Source organism: Ruditapes philippinarum, unplaced genomic scaffold, assembly GCF_026571515.1.
Source record: "Ruditapes philippinarum isolate M1 unplaced genomic scaffold, ASM2657151v2 ctg11890_1_1_1_1, whole genome shotgun sequence".
In the NCBI taxonomy this organism is placed as follows: domain Eukaryota; kingdom Metazoa; phylum Mollusca; class Bivalvia; order Venerida; family Veneridae; genus Ruditapes; species Ruditapes philippinarum.
Genome location: NW_026854325.1, coordinates 285 through 28245, shown reverse-complemented (window position 1 = coordinate 28245; position 27961 = coordinate 285). Strand labels below are relative to the sequence as shown.

Below are 27961 nucleotides of genomic sequence, written 5' to 3'. Positions count from 1 at the left end.
TCTAAAAATCTTTATAGTACCACCATCTATCGCAATAAGACTGGATGTTGATCTGTCATATATGGTAGAAATGAAGGTGATGATAGAATTTCTTTTCATTTCATTTATTGTTTGAATAGAATAATCGCCATGACTTTCAATTTGAATAATATGACCTTCACTGTCAAAGACAATGACTGTACCGTTTCCGAGGTAACACACATCTACTGGTGAATTGAGATTGATCTCGACACCAGAAAAGTCAGATTTGACTGAAAGACTATTGTTTTCTACAACTTTGTTCTGGGGCACTTGAAGTCTATGTAAATTCAACTCCAATACAACATTTCCATCACTGCTATCAACTTGATACACATGACCACTCTGATTTGTACAATAAATAAAATCCCCATTATCGCTTACCGTCATACTTCTTTCCATATGAATGTACACTAATTCACGTTTCGGAAGCTCACAAAGTCGACGTACTTGTATTTCATCTATGGTATAAGAAAAGACAGTTCTGCCATTAAATGCATAAATCTTTTCCCCATGACAGGCCAAGTGTCGCACTATTCCTATCAAAGTAACTTTTTGTTCAAGAATGTGTAAGTTTTTGACATTTATAAACTGTAGTTGGTTGTCACTAAGATTAAAAGCAACTTTGTTGTTACCTATGTAGCACATGCTTGCGTTTACAGACCCGAGTAAATCACAACGTGCTACAGTATGAAAAGTTTTGTTGAGCTTACACAGTTCATAACCGGGCATTGTCGCAAACTGTGCAAGATACTCTCCATTAGGTAGTACGCATATTGTCACAATTCTATTATTTTGTTCCAGTGACTCCTTTACTGCAATAGATACAGGTTTATCGTGTGTATGTCTTTCTGTGCGTTTCCGTAGCCCTGAACACTTCCTATAAGAAAATAATGAGTATAAATACGTACTCAATTTTAGCTCAAATCTTATATTTAAAAGGACATACAAAATTGTAATACCTACGTAAGTAAATATGTATAATAGTTTTAGATGTTATGTAAGTTAATTTAATCATATTTGTAAAAACTGATATGCGATTCTGAACCACGTATACATTAATGTTAGTATCTATACAATAACCCTTGAATAAGGTTATTCATGTTAAATTGTCGTTTTGCTTTCAATTTTGTATTACTGTTTTCAGTCAGTGAGAATAATAAAGAACGCTGAACACAATGAATGAAGAAACTATTTTTTAATTCATTTTCGGTTTGAATTTATAATTCTACATATTTATACAAATGACCGTTAGAAGCAGACATAAGTATTTTGCAAGTGGATAGCTTACAAAATAAAGAAAATAACCTGTTTGACTCTAAATCCCAAGGATTTCGAGTTTGACCCTGTGTTACTCAAAGTAAAATATTTGACGGTAATTCCACAGTAACTATAACAACATTTTTTGCACCCGTTGAACATAACTAGCACTATAAGTATCCATCATTACCTTTGTCATTATTTATGGTAAATCACTTCTTTGAAATATATTGTTTTTGTTTTTTTTTTCATCTTAATTTTACATCGGAAAAATGTGAACTATCAGTATTAGTAACCTTTTCATCAATCTGATAACCATTCACCATTAGCATAATAAAGTATGAATAACAGCAATTTGAATACTTGTCACAAAAACATATGTTTCCCAAAACAAGGGATGGTACTGATAACTCCTGTGAAGTTTCGTTGAAATCCCACCAGCAGTTTTACCTTTGAAAGCCGGACAAGATGTTTCTATTTAAAGCACAGGGGGCCATTTTGTGCAACCAAGCGGAACTTGCTGGCGATATACACAACTAGGGATGGTACTGATCACCCCCGAGAAGTTTCATTGAAATCCCGCCATTAGTTTGACCCGTGAAGGCCAGACAAACTAAATGCAGACAGACGGACGGACAGACGGACAGACAGACGGAGAGGGCAAAAACAATATGTCTCCATTAACTTAATTATTGAAACTTAATTCCGTTCTTTAAAATTTGGCCTTTGTATGAATTGATGGATTTTTTTTATCTTTCCTTCGCGAACAAAATATATTAAAATATATATTCTTCGAGAACAATAGCTCATCTGAAATTTATGTATGAATAGCAAAACTTGCGGAAATGTTTATATACAGTGTGTACCTGTTAAAGCATTGTTAGATGATCTTAATAGTTGTTTATGGAATACTATACTTGTTATTTACATCCAAATAAGTAAGGCAATAGAATGTCTATATAATTGATATGTTTTGCACTTTAGATGCTAAGGCAAAACTTAATACATATTAATTTTTTTTAAATGTTTTGATTGAAAAAAATGTCGAGTACTAACGATACTGCTTATAAACTTGCAATTGAAGATTGTCATTATTGTCACATTGATCGGTCTAACAGTAAATGTGCAGGACAAATTGTTCACTCCTAAGATTTAATTTAAACAATCTTTCAAGATACAAGATATGAGCAAGTGTAAATGTGACTGCTAACAAGGATGCTACAGACCAAATTTGAAGTAAATATGCCAAGCAGTATCAGAGAAAAATATGAATGTAGACGCATGACGACAGACGATGGACAACGGACGCCGGCGCGTCCCACTTTGATACAAATAGCTCATCGGCTCTGTTGAGCTAATAATCTTGAAGGTTTTCTACAACACAATGTTTCATGCCCAATATCTAACCTCTAACGTATGTCAATTCAGAGAAGAAGGTTATTTTGCTATATACATATAAGGAAACCCTATAATCCATGAATAGGATTTTGACACTAGAGGCAAAATATGAACAACTTAGGTAGAGGACATATGGTTGGTTTTATAAATATACAATGCATACCAAATGTCAAAACATTTAGCCTTGAACATACAAAAAGAAGATTTCTTAAGTTTTTTTCTATATGTATATAATGAAAATCAATACTTCTAAGGAAGGGCCAATTTTGATCCCATGACTATAATTTGAAAATTTTTATACAGAGCCACTACACAATGTTTCATGCCAAATATTTAACCTCTAGCCTTTGTCAATTCAGAGAAAAAGGGTTTTAACTTTTGACTATATACATATAAGGAAAACCAATGACCCCCGGGTTGGGGTCAATTTTAATTCTAGTGGCAAAATTTAAACAATTTTGATATGATATCATATACCAAATATCAATGCTCCAAGCCTTGTATTTCTTGACAGGAAGATTTTTCAAGTTTTTACTATATAAACATCATAAATATCAATGACCCTAGCTCTATAATTTGAACAATCTTGGTAGAGGTCTACCAGATAATGCCTTATGCAAAAGATCTATAATCTAGGCCTTATGAGTCTCTGAATGTTTCAAAATTCAAAGTTGTACCAGCTCATGTTAAATCTGCTTAGGTCGGTGCTAGAGGGCATGGACGGTAGTTTGCACTTGACAGTGCCGTCCATGAACAAGCTCACTCAAACCGAGCCTGCAACATTTTCAATTTTGTCTCGTTTTGGGCTTTCTGTAGGGATTCTTATTTCCTCGATTTAAGAAGATTTTTTTTGCTTTTTTTTATTATTACTGACCACCAGATTTTTGTATGGAATCATATTCTTTGAACAACTTTGTAATCTATTCACAAAAACACGCACACACACGCATGTACGCACGCATGCACACAGGTGAATCGCTATACAAAAACACACACTAAACCCCCCCCCCCCCTAAAAGTCGACAAATCAAGTGAATAATTAGCGTGTCTTCCTCATCGTGATTTCGTGTTTTGTCTTCGTCTATTTGTGTTTTCGCGAGTTCTGTCTTTTTTATTTTCGTACTTAAGTATTTTCTGGTGCGCATGTTCAGAACAGTAGATTTATTAAAGAAAATTAAAGAAAAACTAGAGATGTCACTGAAAAGTGAAATTAATGGAAGCTTTGACGAAAAATCTGCAATATTCGCCAAAATACGGTAATATACGCCCGACTGCCTTTGATAACTATCATTCCTAAAATTCCATTGAAATTCCATTTGTATGAGAAATGGTCTAAATAATTCTTTCTAATATAATTCGACATCAAGGGCAGATAGCTGTGCGAAAAAAATCATGACACATGCATGCAACTCAGCTTTCATGACACCATGCAATTTTTTAATGTTCACTGAAAGTGGTTTTGGAGTTGATGGATGGATAAAGTGCATTTACTTTAAAATCAAAGTACTAGGCACAAATAAGTTTGGTGACATTAATAATCCTGCACAGTGTCACTGAAATCTTCCAATCGGTTTTGAAGATGTAGCATGGGCAAGCTTATTGTACTCAAATAGTAGACCATTAAGGGCAATAGCTGTGCCAAAATATCAACAGAATATCAAGAGAGATTTCACAACTAGGTTTAGTGATATACAATCCGGTGGCTTTGGAGATATAACGAATACAAGATTACTTCATCCGAAAATTGACCATTTAGGGGTTCATATCTGTGCCAAAAAAAATTCAAATAGAAAATTAAGAGACTATGCACAACATGGCGACAAACAAATACTGTGAACTTTCACCAGCTATTGGAGTTGAAGCTTGAACAAGCTGACTATACTTGTAAACCGACCATTAAGGGGGACAAGCTTAGAACTCGAAAATAACCATCAAGAGATCATAACTGTGCAAAATAATCAGGACACTATGCACAACTAGGCATGGTGACAAACATTCCTGTAAAAATTTTCAGCGAAATCCACCCACTGGTTTTTGAGCTAATTTTATCTTAAAAAAAGACCATTAAGGGGCATAGCTGTGCCAAAGAATTATAGCAGAATATCAAAAAATTATGTACAACTAGGCTTGATGACAAACAATCCCTTCAAGTTTCACTGGATTCCCCCAACGGTTTTGGTGATGAAGCGCCAACATTCTCACTTTACTTGAAAATTAACTATAAGGGAGGCCTTACTATGCAAAAAAAAAATCAAGCGGAAATTAAAAAATTATGCACAACTAGGCTTGGTGACAAACAATCCTGTAAAGTTTTACTGAAATCCCTCCTGTGGTTTTCGAGATGTAGCGTGGATAGCTTATTATACTGAAAAACAGACCATTGAGGAGCCATAACTGTGCCAGAGTATGCACAACTAGGCTTATTGTAAACAATCCTCTGAAATATGATAAACAAGATCAACAAGGAAAGACGGCGTTCAATGAACGCAACCCCCACACGATCCAGCGACAAGAGCCAGTGGCAAGGAGCTCAGGAGGACCCCAAACAAAAACAGGACAGGGCACAAGGCAGAGCATAGGTAGGTTAATCACTAAAATAGTACATAAGGAGAAATAATTGGTAACTGTTAAGGAACTCAAAGAAAACAAAAAAATGATTGAATAATAGGCCATTAAAGTCAAAGAGCACAGGGGAAGGGGACAGAAGACCCAGGGAAGGAGGGGGGTAAATAAAGGAAATAAAACTAGGGGCAAAGGGCAAGATACTTACCGTAGACGAGAAAACAATAAGATACAAAAAAGTGTTTTAGGGTGAAGTTTTTTCCCACAAGCGAAAAATCAAGAGGGCTAATGGCCCCTTACTATATTGTTACGGAATGTTTTGTTTTCTTTTATTATGTTTAAGTTAGATGCCCCCTATCCCTTTACGGTCGTGAGGACCCCTTCGGGGGCATTTAGATTCAGTTTTTCCTTTTTTGTTATTTTAGAGGTTTGTCTTGTCACACTTGTAATTTTGTCAAGTATGAATCATTTCTATAAATAAATGACAAAGTTAAGAATATTTAGGCGAAATATTATGATTTGACGGTCAATGTCATATCTAAATAATTCCATATGTCTGTTTCGTCGAAAGTGTTGTTTTGTCGACGTATGAATCAATCAGTACATAAATAACAAAATTATGACAACTTTACCAAAATTCAATACTTTGACCTTTGCGGTGAAGATAATTTAAAGCTCAAAGTCAAGGTCAGTTTTACCTTTCAGAAGGTCTTGTCCAAAAGGTTGTTTTGTCCAAGTATGAAAATAATCCATGGATAAATTACCAAGTTACAGCCAACTATAGCGATAATCAGCGAAAATATAATAATTTGACCATCAAGGTCAAGGTCAATTTGAGTTTGATATAAAGGTCCTGATCAAAAAGATGTTGTGTCTAAATACTAAATTTATCCATTTATAAATAACAAAGTTATAGCCAGTTATAGAAACACGAGGGCCATGATGGACTTAAAAGCGCTCATCTGAATATGATAACATGACAAGGAACACATAATACTTTAAACTATAAACAATCAAAGTGCTGAAGGCACTGCAGTTGGGACGTTCTTGAAGGATCAAAATAACCATTTTTTACTAATTCGGGGGTAGATAATTCAATGAGTGAAGGGTGTTGCCTGTTGATAAATATAAAGTGCACAATTCAGTTAATGAACAGTAGTTGATACCAAGTTTTAAGTTCCTAGGCCTAAGCGTTCTTTAGTTATTGATCAGACACCGTTTTCACTTACAAGGTTAATGTGACCTTGACTTTTGACTCCTTGACCCCAAAATCAATTGGATCATTTGCTGGTCATGACCAATCACAATACCAAGTTTTAATTTCTAGGCCTAAGCGTTCTTTAGTTATTGACCGGAAACTGTTTCTACTTACAAGGTTAATGTTACCTTGACTTTTGACCCCTTGACCCCAAAATCAATAGGGTTCATCTGCTGGTCATGACCAATCACCATACCAAGTTTGAAGTCCAAGGCCAATGTGTTCTTTAGTTATTGATCAGAAACCATTTGGTCTACGGACCAACGGACCAACAGACAGACAAACAAATGCAAAGCAATATACCCCCACTTATTAGAAGTTGGGGAATAATAATCAATTGTGATATAAATATATTAAATTTTCTGTATCAGTATCAAGAAAACACTCAAATGGTCAATATTTTTGCATCACATTATATGAATGTGGCCATATCATTTGAACTTATGGTGGCTTTAAAGTGTTCACTGCACTTCTCATGCTAATCTCTTTCACTGTATGAAGTTTCAATCAAATTCCTGCAATATTTTAATCATCTCTCTGAACATTCAAAAACTAAGTAATGTAGAATTTTTGTTATTTGACACAATACTTCTGCTCACTAGTCTCTACAACTGTATTTAGTTTGAGTGAGATATCATTGAAAAGATTTACTCCAGACAACCAATATTTTTAATGTTGATGTATTATAAGAGATGATAATTGGAAAAATTATGGTTCTTTGAAAATGCACTTCCTTTCACTTGAATGTTTTTGCTGTGTAAAATTTAAATCAAATTCCATCAACTCTTTTCCAGTATTTCTCTTGGCAAGCATAATTAAGTTATGTATTATTAAAAAGAGAGATAATTAAAAAACTAAGGAATGCAGTTATGGTTCTTTGACACCTTGGCAAATTTGAGTCTGTACAACTGGGTGTAGTTTCAGTGATAGTTTGGAATAAGCATTTTTAGCTTGCGGGAGATAATTAAAACATGAAGCAAGGTAGAGTTATGTTTCTTGGACACTGCACTTCCTCTCAAAAGTCTCTATCACTTTGTGAAGTTTACATAAAATCCCTTTAATACGTATCTAGTTATATTCATATTCAGAACAAGAGTGTGAAGGACGGATGTCTATCTAAGTTCACAATGTGTTTTTTTTTTCTTTAATCACCTAAAATCTCAAAAACACCATAAGAAACATTTTTTCCTCATAGGTACAAGTTCCCCACAAGTAAAAGTATATATAGAATGAACACGGCTATTTATCCATAATATCAATTGAGTCCATACAGACAGATGGTTAAGACCGCAACTGTATTCTCTCCCTTTTGAAGAGCATAAACTATAATAAAATTCTAAATCTGAGTATGGTTCTATATCAGATACCAGTACGATGAACCTTGCTTTTGTACCTTTTGAGTAATATCAGAATTCAGATTTCATTGACATACAGAAAGGGGTCAGCCTTTTGTCCCCTCTTGGTGATAACAGAAGGGGACTAATAACAACAATTTATTCTAGTTTCAATTCTCAGGTTCATTACTTTTCATTTAACCAGGCAAGCTAAGATACATGTTATACTAGCTCTGAATGTATTTAAACAACATTGCTAAACATTACACAATATTTTAATAAATTTTGGAATGTGCAGTCATATGTTACACAAGTCCCAGGAGCTTCAATTCATGGAAACTTTTGGGGAAACAGTCAAAATATCACAATTGGTTTAATATATCACTGCTGGGTAAGTGTCATGGTTACAAAACAACTAGAGTTAACATTTTCCTTCAACACAATGTTCTTGACAGGGGATTCAACTGAAGTGGTAACTCAGACTACCCCTCTAAAATAGTCCAACTATATGTAGTCCCAAGTGTTCATATCGGTGCCTATACAGTTATGATCACTACATCTGGAAACTGGAGATTCCCACAGACTGTGGTGCTAATCTTCATTTGCTTGACAGTAACACATGTCCACCTTAAAAAAAATGCAACAACAATTATATGAAGACACTGCAAAAATTTGCAAAAAATGTTTTAAATTATCTTATTTATCTCTTCTTATATACATTCATAATGCAGAGCACTAGATTTGTGTGTCTGTCATACAAAATGACTTTCAATAACACTATTTAATTTTTAGATATATTTGAAATACAATTTCTTTAATAAATACTCATATTAATACTGACTTCCTTTTTGTGATATTTTTTCTGTCACATATGTTCAGACAATATACAATTAATTTGTTTAGACGGCATACAATTTAAAGGTATAATTATTTATTTGCTACAAATAAATGTAAATTATGGTTAGTTTAATAACCAATATGAATGTTTCAAAGATTATCACTTCAAACTTTAAAAACAGCCTGTCAATTAAGCAGATCTTAGCAATATTAAAGGCACACTAAACAGAAAACAAGAGCGATCAGTAATCACATGTGTCGCCTCATGATGGCCAATTTCATGTTGGGACAAATTTTGTGACAGACGGACAGACAGACAGACATTGCACAACTAGACTTCCTGTAAAGTTTGGATAAAATTGCACCAGGAGTTTATGAGGAGTAGTCCGGACAAGCTTTTGCGTATCTGGCAACACACAGAAAAAACACCTTTTTATCAAAGGGCCATAACTCGGCCAAAAATCATTCACCCGGAAAACCCGTGCAATATGCACAAGGACTTGAGCTACAGATCAATCCTGTAAAGTTTCATTGAAATTGCATTAGTGGTATAAGAGAAGTAGTCCGGACAAACTTTAAAATTAAAAATTATAAAAGGGCAATAACTCTGACAAAAATCATTGAACCGGAAAATGCTGACAATATGCACAACTAGACTTGGTACTGATCATTCCTGTAAAGTTTGGATGAAATTGCACCAGTAGTTTATGCGGAGTAGTCCGGACAAGTTTTGTGACGGACGGACAGACAGACAGACAGACGGACAGACAGACAGACAGACAGACGGACAGACAGACGACGGAGAAGTGATCCCTATATGTCGCCACTACTCCCTAAAGGCGACACAAAAATGGTCAATCAAAGGGAAGGAAATATTTTTGTACATATTTAAATCATTTGGTGGGAAAACAATCACTTCACAGCTGTGCTTTGCTATTGAATATTTTCATTTGTTTCAATCTTGAATAATCAAAATGTAAACAATGTTCATAAGGATGAACTGTATTGTTAAATTCGTATAAATATTGAGGTCTTGTTCAAGGCAACAGTATTGTAAATTTTGCAGTTCCTTGTAATGCCCTGTATGATTGATTTGTACAACCTTAAAACACCATACTATGATATTTCATGTAAGTGATCATTTTCAGCATAGGAAAAAGACTGTCATAGGCAGAATCTTAATGCCAATTGACAGAAAATTTTGAAGTATGTTCTCAACTTACACTATAATAAACTGTGAGCATGCACTGACACTCTTATTTAGGCTGTACTATATATGAACAAGTCTTGGACTATTTCAGTATGTAGATTAGAAATGCAAACTAAACAATTTCAGTTTCAAGCCTTTTCCTAGACATATTTTAGGAAAAATTTCCTAGCACAGGTTAGGAAATTTTGCATCTTAATTGGGAAAAATATTCAGTACCATGTACAAAGTTGTTTATCCAACAAATTGTATACCATGTACAAAGTTGTTAATCCAACAAATAGACTTTTTATATCATTCAAAGCATAAAAAATACATAAAAAATGACAATAAAATGTGTTTTTGAACATCCTATGTCTGGTACCATATTGGATTGAAATGGAATGAAGAAAAATTGTCAGCTTTGATAACAGGAATTTTGACTCGATTATGATTTTTTCTAAACTTGAAAAAAATAAGCATATTTGGCATTGTTTGCCACTGGGAATGGGTCAGGTAATCTGGCCTGTGGTGACACTGGTAAAAAGGCATATGTTTTCATGAATACTTTTTGGAAAATAGTTTGATTTTTGAAATATACATCAAATATCATACAAGTACCTGTTGTTTGTGATCATCTTCTTGTCTAAATTCTTTAATCTTATTCTTTTTTCTAGCTTATTACATGTACCAGCCTTTCCAAGTGAATATTGGAGTAAATGATCTTTTATTTCCCTGAAAATATCAATTTAGAGATTTCATCTTCAAAATTATCTAATATGTGTACACTATAATATGATTGTGTACAGCATGTAATGACATAAAATTTGAAAATTTATGATAATAATATTTCTTCATTTACTCTGCATATTACCACTAAAATAGAAAATGTTCTTATCATTTTATTATGATATTTATTTATTACATGTAGATATGTGAATAAAATGTGAATATCAGTATTATCAAAAATTGTTAAATGTCTAATTAACACTGATTAAATTACTTCAACCATGTAGTGAGAACAGGTATAGATCATTTCCAACAGCCTTGCTGTTGTGTTGACATTTTCACAACATGGTGTGTCTGGGGTTCAAATCCCTTTCCGTGCCTGAAGATTTTTCAGGTTAACAATTATCATGGTGGCAGAGATTTTTTTTTTCAATTTTCAAAACAACCTGTGGCTTTCTGAAGGGGAAAATATAGCTTGATAAATCAGAAAAGGGGAAAATCAAATTCCAACCACTGAGAATGGAATTTACCCATACATTTAAAAAGATTCAATTCTAATTCAATTTAAAGGGATTCCACCGAGGTATTTTGACATGATGGCACTAAAAATATTTTTTTCAGATAAATGTACCATTTTATGTAAGTTTAGACCACTAATCTTTGTGCAAACTTTCAGATCATTCACGCACTTCGTTTTTCCAGAACAATTATTCAAAATGTAAAAAAAATATGCAAAATGAAAAGCTTTTTAACGCTTTTCATCCAAATCCAGCTAAAAAAGCATAAAAATATGTTCAATTTATTTCAAAGTATATTTCTTAACTATCTTTGCATATTTCTGTTTAAAGTGCCCTAACACATTTATGTTTTTAGGCTTTTAAAGCTCAGTGGAGTTCCTTTAACCCATTACTTTATATACACGCCTTTTAACGCCTTTTTCACCCCCCCCCCTTTTTGTTGTCTCAAATGATGAAAAAATGCCTTATTTAGGCCCCAAACACTTGTTTTTGTTTGAGAAATGTTGTTAAAAAAGTGACCTCTTTTTCGGCGCGGCCCCCCAACCAAAAGATATATCAGGGGGTTGCCAGATGGGGGATGTGCCAAGAAAATTTTGGACTTGTGAGAGGCTGTAAATGACCCCAGATTGATTATAAGCTAACGTGTAACCAACGCTGAAAAGCATTTGACTCTATCTCAATCCATTGAGAAGTTGCAGCACTTTGAAATCAATTTTGATAGAAAAAATCAACGCAAAATAGTGATTTTTGGCAATTTTGAGATGTCCCCTCGTTGCCATGGTAACAGAAAATTTAAGCCTGAGCATGTTGTTGCAAGGGCAATGGTCCAGTCAACATTTGTGCCAAGTTTGATTAGTGTTGAAGCAGTTTTTATAGTATTATAGCAATTTGAACTTGTAACGGGAGACTTTTCAATGAAAACAGCCATTTTTCACAAAATGCTCATGAAGTAATGGGTTAACATGCATGGTAATAGCAGAGGCTATCTATAGGGACAGCTTTCTGTCTTCTTGCTAATGTTAAGTTATCCTCCTGTGAAGAATGTGCACAGGGGTTTAAGAGGAAAATATTACATGTAGCATTTTAAGGGGAAAATATACCTATTTTGGGCTACTGCCCGTACGAAAATTCCAGCCGTAAAGTAGCAGGAAAAGACACGGAAATTGGACGTAAAACCACTTTTCCAGGCGTAAAACACACGTAATTTTTTAAGAGCAAGAAAAACATGAAAAGTATGGCCGTAATTTTCTATTTTTTACGGCTGTACTTTTCTTTACAGACGTAATTTTCTATTTTTTACGGCTGTACTTTTCTTTACAGACGTAAAATTTGACTTAGAATTTTGAGGTGTTGTAAAAATGAATCAAAAATGCTTAAGTTCCATTTTACGCCCGTAAAATAAAATTACGGCTGTAAAAGTGTACTCTAAGGTTCTTTAGTTGCATGGAATCTAGTCATTAAAAAGTTGAAATATTATTCTATGCCCAGAAAATGTATTCATCTGGATATAGTTTGTTGCTACTCCTAAGAAAATTTAACGTCAGTCTTCAATAAGTTTGACCTCTTCTTCATTTAATATTTGTATAAACTGATACCAGTACTTACACCTTTCATGTTATGCTAACAATAATTAAAAGTGAAAAAGTGCAAAGAGCAGTAACTTAAGGTGACAACAGACACTTTCCGTGGTACTCACATAAATGTAATTTAAACCAAGTTATTTTAGTAATAATTGTTATTTATTTAATCTTTATGCATTAAATGTCGCTGATCAGCATAAAAAATAACATATTTGAAAAAAATGCTTTTGTAAATCATTGATTTTGAATAAAAATCCTAAAATTTTAAATCGTCATATCAAAGTCATTTTTTATTTTTTTGTCATCAAACTTTTGGAAAATAACCTTACCTCTATTATCTGGGGAACCGTGTCTCAAATTTTTTCTATCTTTTCTCAAAAATATATTACGTAACGTCAAACATTTTATGCGACTTTTTTCACCATACATATTACGTAATTAAAGATAATTAAGTCGCTGATTGAGCAAACAAAAATCCCTGACACGGTTCCCTCCGTAAATGAATTTCCTTTCATGTGCTTTAAACCGCATGTTAATTGCTTGATTATTAAAAAAGTTATGCCGATTCAAAGTTAGTCCGACCCGCATCAAACGAAGTGTCATAAATCGGCTGTTCTCTCTCGGACCCCTACGTTTCACGCTAAATAATTGCATAATACACAAATATCGCACCAGAGAGGGTCACAAGTTGCGGTAACATACTCTAACAACATTTTATGACCCAGTGACATCTGACCAATTAAAAAGCTGCTGATTAATATCAGTTTATAGCCGAAATTTCTTCAATTCTTAACGTGATTTACTGTTCGTCTGGTATCTTTCGCACATGTCACGTGACTATCGGTAAAATTTGAGGCACTCAGTGGGGGGAAATGGAACGCATTTGCGCATCGCTAGCGGGGTATTTAATTGTTTCCTTTTTGAAGTTTATTATTATTATCATCAGCATTATTATTGTATTATACCAGTGTCACTCTGCCTGTGTATTCGTGTATGAAATTCCGTTAAAATATAAAATAAAATAACAAAAAACTGAGCTTCTGACAGTCTTTTAAAGTCCATGGTAGATGTACAAATAAGAATAGGATATTATATATTTTTTCCACCAAATTGATAATGCTTCACATATTTTAATAGAAATAAAAGGTATTACTCGACCATTATGATATGGCCTTCTTGACTTCTATTATGAATATCATCTATGCACGGCATAGAGATCCAGTTTCTACCGGGATAGACAATAAATTTCATACTTTGTCCCAGATTTATTATTACTGTGTCCGATTTACTGGCAAACAATTTATTTTCACTGAAAATATATTTTAATATCTTTTTTTTTATTCATAGAGAAATAATCATCCTTAGACAATCTAAAATGGTTTAGAAATTTGTCAGGTACACCTTACCACAAGTCATATAGGAGTTCACATAAAAATGTTGTCTGTTTTTGTTGTTGTTTTACTCGACATTGATAGAAAACGAGGTTGAATGTAAAGTAAGCCCTTGAATCCGTACAAAAGTCTATCAACTCAATGTAATATCTATCAGATTAACGGGACAGACAAATTATTTTCACACATTATGGATATTTTAGCAACTACATTTTTATTCAACCCCGTGGTTGTGCGATTTGCTGCTATGCTTAATTATTTATGTTACGTACATTGGCCGACAATTTCTTAATTTATAAAAAAAGGCTAAATGTTGAGATATTCGTAAAAGATGTACGGTAGTTGTACGATACATGTATTACGAGAAGTATGGACCTGTAATTCACGGATATATGGAACTACCGATTTCCCTCATTGATGCCTCAACAGGGGGCGGAGCGTTATCGATAATCGACAGGTTACGCGAGTAGCAGTTACAAATAGTATAGGTACCGTTTTAAAACGTTTAAAAACACATTTTTTGGACTAACTGCTTCCAAAATTAAATCACGAATGTGTTCAGAAAAGGTTGATAAATCTACTTAGCAAAAATCTCATTTTAGGTATTTTCAGTGATAATTGACTCCGTTGTCACCTTAAAAATTATGCAAAATAGTTTTATACGGTTCTTAGAAACACTGAACTTAACACAAAAAGATCTATCCCTCTGTGAAGTTTTAAATTAATATTTCTAATACTTTAAAAGTTGTATGATTAAGACAAAAAATAAGCAAGGAAAAGTACAAAAGGGAAATAACCCCCAAATCATACAATAAAGAGTTATGGTTCTTAGGCATTGCACTTCTGATAAATGAGATCTACTTATATGTGGAGATTTAGAATTATTGTCTCTAACATTTTTGTGAAAAACTTACAAAAGGCAATAAACTCCATTACTTTGAAGGAGAGTTATGTATAATTAAGAAAAAAAAAACATGAATCAAACTTGTTATCAATATCAAATATTTAAATGCTACTAAGTATTTGATAGAAATACAATAATGAAGCAAATTGTGCTTTTACATTATACCCTACTGTGAAACTAAGTCATAGTATGCCCTTGAGGCTTTAAATCTATTGTACAAATAATGCCTGGTAATTTCTTATAACCAGGAAAAGTAAATACTGCACCCACTAAGATTTAACAACACAGATCTGATAAAAGTACTTCCCTCTTATCTATACATACATCTTTGCATGGCGGGTTAATACTCACTCTGTTTACTCATGCTGACCAGACTGTTCTATTTGATTAGTTTGGGAGAGGCAACATTATAAATTTTATGTGTAGAATCTGTGTTAAAATAACATGCTAAATTATCTTTCATAAACATAATTGTACACTATCTTTTTAGGTATTAAACATAGTTTATACATATAAATGAATGTAAAAAATAAAATGATGGGTGCTTTTGTTTTTGGATATCCCTCAGAGTTTAAAATTATAATGGAACCTTCCAGTAATACAGTAACAGTTTGAATTCAAAGGAATTGAGGTCAGTGCAAACACAAAGGAAACAATTGATATTGTAGCAATTCTGTAGATTATTATTATTGTGTTTTAAATGTAAGGATGCATATTTTTAATTTCTCAAAGAAAACATTTAAAGTCTTACTAGTGTGGTAAATAGAAATGAGAAGAATCTGGAAATGATTTTAACTGAAGTGTGAATGTGTAGATTATAACATTGGACAAGAAGATAAACAGCAGAATCATTCGAAGTCAAAGTTTCAGGTAAACAACTTTTACATACATTAAATTTAATGCAGAAACAGATTAGCTTTTTAAAATCATAACTTTCAAGTGCTATTGTACAGAAATTAGTTTTGTTTTTCTTTCAACTTGACTAAAACAGAAATCTGCATGTATAATAAAAATGTAGGAAGATCTTCATCATTTCTTAAATACAGTATGTTAGATATTTTAAGTTCAAGAAAAAAATGATAGAAATTGATAAGTAAGACACTGGTCAACACCATATTATGTATAATATTATATCAATTTAGATTATGAGATTACATTGCAGGCTTGGACCAGTATAGACTGTGAGAATTGCTGTCTGAGTATTTATGTGTGCAACATTTAACTGAGCGTAAAGCCCAGAAAGGTATGTTTTAAATCTCTAAACAATACCATTTACAATATAATTAAATATCATAATATAAAAATATTTGAATTGAAATTCTTGTCAAATTAAGTTATTATTAAGACCATCAATAAACATCACTGTTGACTCAGTTTGGACATTATAATAATTGTACAGTGAAATAAGATAATGAGTTGAAGCTTTTATATTTTTGAATATGCAGCATTAGCATGAAAATTGTATAATTTATCTTTTGAGATATTATGAAATCATGCAATATTGTTGTATTCAATTGCTAATACTGATCTCATTGTTATTCCATCTTTAAATTAACTAATATTATACATGTATAATCGATGTATAATTATGTCGTTAAAGGTGAAGTGAACACAACCCTGTGAAATTCTATGTGTTCGAAACCAAAGCAAAGTGCTGGAACAGATGGACATGGTAAATAGAAATTGTAGTTTAAATAATCAGATTTTTTTAATTTCATATCGGCAGTTTAACTTATAAGCTTGACTTTTTAAAGAATAAGGAAAGCTATCCTAGGCCTCCCTCCCCGAGGGTCGGTGATGGCTTAACCACTTATGTTAAAGTTAATAATGTTCCTTTTTCGACTTAGAATTTATATTAAAGTTAAAACAACACCACAAATAATTTCCAATTCCATAGACATTTGGCTGTGGAGCTTTGCACACTTGTTCACCATCATGTTTTCAATCTGTACATAGAAGAAAGTGACTGTATCAAGCATTTTGACAGATTTATGCCCCTTTTGACATTTAAAATCTATGTCCAAGTTTGCGTACAGCCTCATGTATTTTCAAAGTCCATTGACACATGGCTTTGAAACTTTGCATACTTGCATGTTCATCATATGTCCTCAACCTGTACACAGGAGGATGTTATTGATCAAGCATTTTGACAGAATAATGCCCCTTTTCGACATAGAATTTATGTTAAGTGTGCATAGCATCACAGATATTTTCCAATTATATTGACATTTGGCTTTGAGACTGTGCTCACTTGTTCACCATCATACCCCCCAACTTTTCTTACCTCTGATCTTTGACTTCTTAGTGTGACCATGACCTTGCAGTTAGGAGTCTTAGTCTTGTGCATATTTTACCATTACATCATGTTACAAATTTGTGCCAAGTTATTTCAAAAACCCTTAATGCAGGATAGAGTTATTAGCTTGAAATGATTTTCTTACACTTTGACCTGTAACTGTGACCTTGACCTTTGAACTAGGGTCTTATCCAAGGGCATGACATCGCATCTCATTATGCTTCATATTTGTGCTAAGTTATCTTAAAATCCCTTGATGAATAACAAAGTTATGGGCTGGACAAGATTTCTTACCTTTGACCTCTATGTGTGACCTTGACCTTGGAGCTGTGGTATTAAGCATGATCAATGTCTGAATATGCTACAAATATTTTCCGAGCTATTTGAAAATCCCTTGATGCATGATGCAGTCATTGACCAGACAAGGTTTTCGTACACACATAGACATGCACTAATGGACACACACACAGACAGGCGGAAAGGGGTATTGCTATATGCCCCCTTACTATTATCATGGTGGGGGCATTATAAAATGCATGTCAGAAAATAGGCAAAATGTCAAGATTCTTATACTTAAAACTTTACACCTTCAATGATAAGAGGAAAGTTGTTGTAATATTAAAATAGGAAATGCATATTATACAATGCTTGATATGGCTACTATTTTATAGATATTGTTGGAACAACATTGCAAATGATGCATTTAGACACAAGATTCTTGCAAGGTCACAAAAAGTAGAGGCTACAACTGCAACTAGATTGAACAGCAAGTGAAAAAGTCAACTCATTACATGAGCTTAGTTAAAAAATAACAATCTTTTTAACAAACAATTGGGTTTGTAAATTTGAAACAAAATTGATTTTATAAACCTAAAAAACAAGCAATTCTTTGGTTATATATCTATGTTAGGGTCAGGTTTTGTGTTTGTGATGATTTGTTGTTTGTTACTGGTTTATTTTCTCAAATGTTCCACGATTTAGAAATAAATATATTCTATGAAACATGTGACAATTAAACAAGGATGACAAGCTTGTTCTTCAGATGCAAAGAAATCATGCAAAGAAATCAAAGCATACTTTTAGGACAGACCTAAAAATTAGTATAGACGTAAAATTTGAATTTTGTACGCCCGTAAAAGGAATTTACGGGCGTAAATTTAATATAGACGTAAAATCTGGATTTTATACGGCTGTACACACATAGACGTGCACGTGCATGTATATTACTTACATGTCGTAGTGGTGTTAACATGCGTAGACTGCTTTCCGGTGCAAAATCAAGCTTTGAGTACGGAGTGTGGCAATTAATCTTCAAAAGCATTACAATTCACTGTGTTGGTATATATAGACCTCCATCTTTGGCAACACCAAATCAATTTGTGACAGAATTCTTTCAGTTCCTAGAAGACATAGTTCCGAAGTATTTAAATCTAATGATTATGGGAGATTTTAACTTACACATTCATGATGACAGTAGCGCTGTTTCAGAGTTCAATAATTCCCTGTTTGCTCTCGGTTTGCTACAACATGTTGACTTTCCAACACATGTGCACGGCCATAGTCTTGATCTAGTGATCACCGAACTCGCAAATGGCGTTGATCTACTCTCATGTGAACCAGGTCCGTTTTTGTCAGACCACTGTGCTGTTAAAGTAGTCACGAGGGTAAAAAAGGAGAACATTGTGAGCAAATCTATTTCTTTCCGGCACTTTAAAGATATGGACAACGAGGGTTTCGCTAACGACCTTAATCAAATGACAATATGTACTGATTCTGTGGAAAATTTTGTTGACCAGTTTGAGACTGAGATCGAGAAACTCCTTAATACACATGCACCTATAAAAGAGAAAATTCAAATATGTAGAGCACCGAAGCCCTGGTTCAGTGAAAGTATTATGTCCCTGAAACGAGTGATGCGTCGATCAGAGAGACTTTGGCGCAAACATCGGCAACCCAAGGACTATGAAATTTATAAGTCCGCACTTCACAAATATCACTATGAACTTAGAAATGTGAAACAATTAACACTTAGTCAGAAGGTAATTGAATCAAAAGGTAACTCTAAAAAGCTTTATCAGTTTGTGAAAGATCTTACCGGAAGCAAGTCAGAAAACCCAATGCCACCCGTGGAAGATGAAAACACCCTTGCGGATAAATTCGCAGACCATTTTTATGGACAAGATCAAGAAGATACGCGAGTCTCTGAAAGATTTTGAAAACTATAAACCTTTGGTCAAAGACGTACCACCGTTTGGATCTTTCGAAAGTCTTTCAGAGGATGAGATTAAAATGCTCATAAGTCAGTTACAAACTAAATCTTGTGAGCTTGACATTCTGCCCACCAAAGTATTGAAATCATTTCTCAATGAACTTTTGCCTATGATTACCCAGCTTGTGAATCTTTCTCTGACGCAAGGTGTTTTTCCAGCTAAATGGAAAAAGGCAATAGTCAGGCCTCTGTTGAAAAAATCTGGTCTTGAACTCACATTTGCCAACTATCGACCCGTCAGCAACTTGTCATTTTTGTCCAAATTGATTGAAAAAGCCGCCCTTCATCGACTAAACAAACATGTAAACGGAAACGATCTCCTTCCAACGAATCAGTCGGCCTATCGTCAGTTTCACTCCTGTGAGTCAGCCCTTCTTAGACTCGTAAACGACATTCTTGATGCAATGGAGCATCAAGAGGTCACTGCACTGATAGCTCTAGATTTAAGTGCTGCTTTTGATACTTTTGACCATAACATACTGTTAAATGTTCTTGAAAGTCAATATGGCGTCTTTGGATCTGCGCTGGAATGGATAGATTCATATTTGAGGCCGCGTAGCTGTCGAGTGAGTGTTAACTCGAATGTGTCATCAGAACGGGAACTTGACTGTAGTGTCCCCCAGGGAAGCTGTTTGGGCCCTTGGCTCTACTTGACGTACGCAGGAACTATCTTTGACATTGTACCTCCCTCCATTTCCGTGCACGGATTTGCCGACGACCACGTTGCGAATAAACGTTTTAAACCATCACCTACCGCAGAAGCAAGCGCAATTCGGGACCTCCAGGACTGTGCAGTACATATAAATGAGTGGATGAACAGCAACAAGTTAAAAATGAACAATTCAAAGACAGAGTTTATTCTTTTCGGAAGTCGTCCACAGCTGAATAAGTGTAACACCAAAGAAATCAATATATGTGGTAATGTTATTGAATCACAACATTGTATACGGTATCTTGGTGCTTTTTTGGATGAGTCTCTAAATTTCAAAGATCACGTTAAAAGAAAGTGTAGAACTGCTATGTTAAACTATTTCAAGATCAAGAGCATTCGAAAGTATCTGACAAAGGAAGCCGCTGAAACACTTGTTTTATCTTTAGTAATATCCCATTTAGATTATTGCAACATCATTCTATACGGCATATCTCAAAATGAATTAGCCAAACTTCAACGTATTCAAAATATGTGTGCCAAACTGGTGTTAGGTCGTTCCAAGTATGATAGTTCTAAACAGGCATTATTCGATCTGCACTGGCTTCCGATTAAAGCACGAATCAGTTTCAAGATACTGACATACATGTATAACTGTTCGGTAGGAAACGCACCATCATATTTAATAGAGCTTTTGTCTCATCAAGTGTCAAAACGAACCTTAAGATCATCTGAATCCTCAGTTGGTTGTTATGTTGTTCCTTTTAATAAGAAGAGGACTTTTTCTGACAGAGCTTTTAGCACGATAGGACCAAAATTGTGGAATGAACTACCTATTAATATGAGAAAATGCGAATCTGTTGAAATTTTCAAAAGACAACTGAAATCATTTTACTTCAAGAACTTTTTTGCACTTTTTTAAGTGACGCTGAAGGCATTGTCTGTTCCTAATTGTTTTGTGCATGTTTGTATATTTCTAGTGTTTTTATTATTTTCAATGTATTATATATAATAAAGTCTAGCCCATGTGTTATCATGTGCAGGGGTGCTTAGGGGTGTAGATTGTTACATGTTGGTGGGGATTGACCCAATCACTGTGACCGTCGCACTGCTGGGAGTATTGTGTATGGTAGCACTGGGAGTAGCACATATAAGGTATATAGCTGTACAACGCCATTGAATATGTATTCTATATGTAGAAATAGGCGTTAAATCAAGTTTTCAAGTTTCAAGTTTCAAGGCTGTAAAGGAATTTTTACAGGCGTAATTTTTATTTTTGAATTCCTGCTCATTTAAATATTACGTGTCATTTGTACGCCCGGAATCCGTGCCATTTACGGCTGGTTTACGTGCGTAAAACCGTATTCCAGGCGTAATTTATTCTATACTATTAGAAAAAGCATAAGGCGTATTTTCTTTTATACGGGCGTAAAATAAAAAAAAATCCGTCTATTTTACAGCTGGAAAATTTCATACAGGTGGTTAAACAGCCTTTAAAAAAGAGTTAAATGGGTCATATTGAGGGTTAAATCATTTTTTTGTAATCTTTCATAGAATACCTTTATTCATTGAATAAGTTTATAACTTAATGAATGTATAAACATGAAGATAAAATAAAATTATTCTGAAATATTTGAGAATGTGCCCCATTTGGTAGCGACGTTACGGCCGTGACAAGACCAACAAATTGTAGGCGTATATGCCAGTTTTCCCTGTAAAGGCAGACATCTGTGTAAAATCAATTTGTAACATCTGTCGGTTATGCAGTCTAAAAATTGAGACTAGGCTACAGTAGGGTCGAAATGTCTTGGGGACGAAAGACTTGAGATCTCCCACCCCAAATTACTTCGAAATTATTAATTTAACGAAAGTTTTAGTCCTCGGAACGAACTGACATCAATAAATAAACTTACTATTATTATTCATCAAATTAATAACATATTTGCTTTAAAACTTACCTTATGGGCTATACAGGTCGATATGCTTGTCAAGTAGGTCATATAGTAAACCGGAAGTTGTCGAATTCATATGAGCCGTGTCACGACAAAACCAAAATAGTCCGTGTGCGACCAGCATGGATCCAGACCAGCCTGCGATCCATGTTGTTTGCTATCAGTTTCCGTACTTGAAGTAGAGTTGGTAAGCGAACAGGATGGATCCTGATCTTGATTCATGCTGGTCGCAAACCCATTATGTTGGTTTTTAGGTGACTCGCCTCATATGTACCAATTAACATTCCATTCATAGATTAAATCGACCTTTCAAATTATATCTGCTACATTTCTAATACCTTTATTCAAGCTCAATTGCAAATGATTTCCAAAAAATAATTTTCTTATCTCTCTTCTATTCGCAATAAATCAAAGTTTTCAGAAATACAGAGCACTATTTTTCACTCGCGGCGGTTATGCGTCAGTCATGGTCGGATGAACACTATGAATTCAACTTACCTGCAAAATGTTAGAAACAATATAGCATATAGAATGGTGATGAAACGTCACTGCAGTGGGCGTTACCCTGTATGGTTGGAAATTTCGGGTTTGTAAGTACACTAGTTGGGACGGACTACGTCCCAACTAAAAAGCAGATTTTAATCTTTAATCTTAAATTGATACCAAAAAGTAAGTGAAATGGTGGAAGTGTGAAAACATTACGGGTTGCTATTGCTAAGGGAAAACAACTGTAGACATTCAGTTGAAGATGTTCATGCTAAATATCTAATCTCTAATTCTTTTTGGTTTTGAAAAGAATATTAAATTAATCAATATGTTTGTTTGGTAGCAAGTCTTGTTTTGTCAAATCCGTACATAAATAATACAATTATGACCATTTTACCATCGCGTTTTCACCATCGTACCATCATGCATTGCGTGTTAGGACAAAATGATCAAAATGTCGAACAACACATATGCCCCCCCCCCTTTCTAGCCATTGTCATTTTGTTATAGAAACTTGCTATAAATGGGTACATGGAAGTGTTAGATATGAAAAAGATAAATAATGACCAATGTATGAACTGAAAGTGAATGAAAGCTATCATTAGTAAGTTATACAAATTGGAGGGTAGCTTGAATAAAGATTTATTATCATAGAATTGTCATTGTGACCTTGACCTTTGACAAAGATACCCCTTTATGTTTAAAGGCCTTCTACTGACCATGACTAATGATCATACCAACACCGCACGACTTGCCATTCAATAGTTATTAAACGGAAACCACATTTATATTTGAGGTTACTGTGATCTTGACCTTAAAATCAGTAAAGGTAATCTTCTACACATGACCAATAAATAAAGGAACTTTGCGATTGAAAATTTTTTTAAAATGACCAAAAACCTTAAAAAACTTTTAAAGGGCCCCCTTTGTTACATTGACCTTTGCCCCCAGAAACCCCCAAAATGCAAAAAAAACAACAAAATATTTATGACCAATAAAAAATTTAAAAATATGTAAAATTTGTGAAAAATTTTGGTAACTTATGGTTTTCAAGAGAAAAATTTTTAATTTTCCCAAGGTTATTGTGCCCATTGACCTAGGACCAAAACAAAAAATGGGGGGCACCTACTAGTGATGATCAATTAATGTATGAAACAAAAAGACTTGATAACATATAGCTTTGAAGATGAGTCGAAATCATTACAACATTTACTTTCCATGTGACCTTGACCTTTGACTCATAAACCCAAAAATCAATAGGGATTATATACTTTTTATAACCAATCAAATATGTGAAACATAAAAAGTAAGTGATAAATAGTTTTTAAGATAATGCTCGAAAACCATTCTGACATTTAAAGCCCCTGTGACCTTGACCTTTAAACTAGTGACCCGCAAATTAATAGGGGTCTTGTACTTTAAATGACTATTAATATGTAATATAAAATAGTCTATGATACATAGGTTTTCAAGATAATGACCCCAAAATCAATAGGAAACATCTACTAGTCATGACCAATCAGTATGTGAAATATGAAGACTTTGTGATAAATAGTTCTATGTTTATTAGCGGAAATAACGTGGTCTATCTTCGAAAGGGGAGGGGCTTTAAAAAGGCATAAAAATAACGATTGTCCAAACAAAACGCGATAAAAAGGTTTTATTATTATCTTAAAGTTTTATAAGCAAAAACAAAACAAATAAAATAATAATAAGACATTGATCAAATTTATTTACGTTTAATGTTAAATTGAGATTATGCTAAACTATGCTACACTATTTAAAACAAGGGGGCATTGGCCCAAAAGCACTCGCTGTCTGAAGACAGACTATTTTTGTAAGGGCCGATTATGACACTAGAGACAAGCTTTTAACAACTTTGGTGTATATTATATACATACTATTTTATTTAAGCCTTGTTCCTTTACACAAGATGACTTTTTAAGTTTTTACTATATACATATAATGATAAAATATGACACCCTGGAGCGGAATCAATTTTGACCCCAGGACTATAATTGGAACAATCTTAGTAGAAGCCTACTAAACAATGTTTCATGCCAACTATCTAACCTCTAGCTTTTGTAGCTTTTGTCAATTTCGATGAGAAGACTTTTTTTAAGTTTTTTACCTTACCAACAGGGGCTTGGCCAGTTTTGACCCCAAGGCTATAATTTGAACAACTTTTTAAAGGACAAAAAGATGATAATATCTATAAAATATTTAAGCTCTAAGCCTTGTTCCTTAAGACAAGACTCAGGTAAGCTAAAAATGAAACCAAAATTAGGAATAAAATTAATTATTAAATATTCAACACGAAATTGCTAAACATTCAAATATTCAAAATATTCTAAACCTTTGATGGTAATATATATAATATAATAATCTTTGTCGTTTTAATTTTGTAAAAGATTGAAATCAAAGTACCGCTAAATAATTAAAATGGCATATACCGAAATGCGAAAAAACGAAAGTGCGAAATGAAAAACGGAAAATAACTAAAGCAAAAATATCAAACGAGCAAAGAAGAAAACAGGAAAGTACGACGATGAAGATACAAAGTCACGGTGATAAAAATGTGATAATTATCGATGTGAATTTATCGAGTTTTTGTCACCGTGTCTGTGCATTTTTATTATAGTATTTTTACATGTTTGCATTTTTGTCCTTACGATTTTTTGGGGGGTTTCGTCTCCGTCCTGTATTTGTTTTTGTCTTCGCTCTTTCGTATTTTCAATTTTTCGCGGTTCAATTTTCTTCAAGCATACGCGATGGATCTAATGTAAAACCGTAGTTTACAAATTCTTTTCAAATCTTTTTACTGCAAACACCAATGGAAAACAAACCTTTATGTTAGTATGAATCTAGATAAATTAATCTACCATTTTATGTGAAGCATTATTTTCGAATATAACAATACATGCTTTTTCATTCATAATCTTCCCTATGTGATGTAAAATCAGATTGTTACTCATGTTTAAATGAATAAAGTAAATGTATGTTCTCATAAATGATTAATTACCTATGTTCTTTTTCCATACAAGATTTGCAAAAAGAGATTGCATGATCTATGCAAAGCCATGTGCTTATAGTACCATCATGTTTCTCACACATAATGTCCATCGTCTTATTGGTTTCTTCTAAACGGAAAAGAAACATACATTCATGGATGAATCAAAATATCAATGGTATCTGTAGAAAGTTTTCCAGTTCAAGGCTTACAGAAGAGTTTACACACAACATAAACTATTGAAAGCATGTACAAACTAAATAATTGTTAACATAAAGATAATATAGTTGAAGATAAACATGTAAATTATATTGTTAAGTTCAAAATAAGTACTAATTGTTTTAAAAAAAACAACAACAAAACAATGTACATTTAATCTTTTGTTAACTATTGCTATGTGGACACATATAATACCAGGTTTTAGAACTAATTTGAAGAGACATGATACTTTTCTAAAAATAAAAGACTAATGCATTTTACCAGTAGAATGGCAAATCTTTCTACCAACTGTGTTGCTAAAGGAATATCAGAGAAGGTAATTAGAAGAAACAAATGTTGGTGAAAACCGCTTTAGATTACAATTCTGCCAATTTGCAACTTGTTACAGATCTTAAAGTGGATGGGAAAATGTACATTTAAACAGCAAATATCAGTTTGACATCAGTTTATATTTGAATTTCAGTATTCACGTTACAAGTGTCACCTTAAGAACCCGAGTAAGTTATATCGCTTGCAAAAGCATATTGGACTTTCCCTTGCTATTCTGTTAACCATTGGATCAAAGCTATCCATTATGCCAAATTATTTAGCTATATTAATTTTACAGTGCATTAAAGAGGTTGTTACTGTTGAGGAATGGCTATAACAGCAGAACAGCTGACATATCTATGACCTTTGGTTTAGTCAGAAAGTGGTCTAAAGTTTAAATCCAAATTGCTTCTATGGTTACACATATCCGTGCCCCGTAGGAACGTACTGATTGTTCTACTATATGTCTCTCTTCGGAAAATCTTTTATATACTTAATAATTCAGGACATGGTAGACAAAACCCACTTCAAAAATACCTGGTATTATTGCAAAAGAAATGCGCTCTTTAATTAAATTCTAAACATGACAAAAGTTTACTTATACTTACCATCTAACCTTTCTCTCAATAGTCGGACCTATATGGAAAAAAGAAAAGCAGTATTATTAAATTGCTACAACATTTTTTTATCAAAATTACTTATTGGATACCTACCGAAGCAATTTTCGAAAGACAAGAAAAGAAAATAAGTCAGTATAAAAGACACCATATTGTAAACAAAATATATTCGCCAATATATTGATGCATTTTTTGATAAAAATTGTAACTCAATGTTTTTTTTTTAAGAAACTGACCAAGACATATAACACTTATACAGATTAGAGAATCTCAGAAGGTTTTGTGTAAATAAGAAACCATTTTTGTGAAGATTTTTCATGCAAATTATATCTTATAATGTCTACGACCACTTAAATTATTTACTTTAACTAAAATTCACACAAAATATCCGGTTTATAAACGCAAAAAAATGAGGATGAAAACGCACAAACACAAATAAGAGAATGTGCGCGAAAGTACGACGCCGAAGATGGGAAGACAAAAAAACATAAAAACTCATAAATTCAAGTCGATAATTATCTCGTTTTCATTATCATCATCATCATATTTTGGCGTTTTCGTGTTTTCGTTCTTTCGGTTTTCGAGTTAAATTTTTTTTGTTTTCTCTTAGAAATTTCAGTTTTTTTATTTTCGCTTTCGTACCATGGCCCCGGACATAAATTTCCCTTTAACAAAGAAATTTTTTAAAAAACATTTTCAAAGAAGCTTATAGTTTTTTTTTAAAAAATTTTTAAATTAAAACTATAATTATTAAATTGCCCCCCCTATTTTTAATTTAACTTTAAAAGTTAAAATTTTTTCACTTGCCCCCAAAACAAACACTTTTTGTCAAAATTTTTTTATGGGGAAACCCCCCGTCAAATCCCTTCTGATTTAAAAATTTTTAACTTTCGGCCTACAGGAAAATATTTTTTAGCTATGCATAACATTTTTTAAAAAAGTTTTTTTTAAGGTAAAAAAATTCTAAAAATACTATATATATACACATGAAAATATCCAGGTGCAGAAATTCACATGCTGAGCAACATTCCTGTAAGGTTTCATGACTCTAGGTCAAATACATTTTGAGTTATGTGCGACACAAGTGGAAAATTGCAAGTATTTACTAAGTCAAAGGCAATAACTTTAAAATACTAAATATATCCACAAGAAAATACCCAGGTGCACCACTACACATGC

The 27961-nt window shown here is 33.4% G+C and overlaps 1 protein-coding gene across 1 annotated transcript; it reads right to left on the bottom strand.

The window, feature by feature from the left end:
- Positions 1 to 26797, bottom strand: LOC132739820 (uncharacterized; the record flags this gene model as incomplete). Its single annotated transcript, XM_060727629.1, is given in 3 exon segments — positions 1 to 898; positions 25650 to 25767; positions 26774 to 26797. Coding segments are annotated over 2 exon segments (999 nt in total), but the record flags the coding sequence as incomplete, so codon positions are not given.
- Positions 26798 to 27961: the final 1164 nt, after the last annotated feature.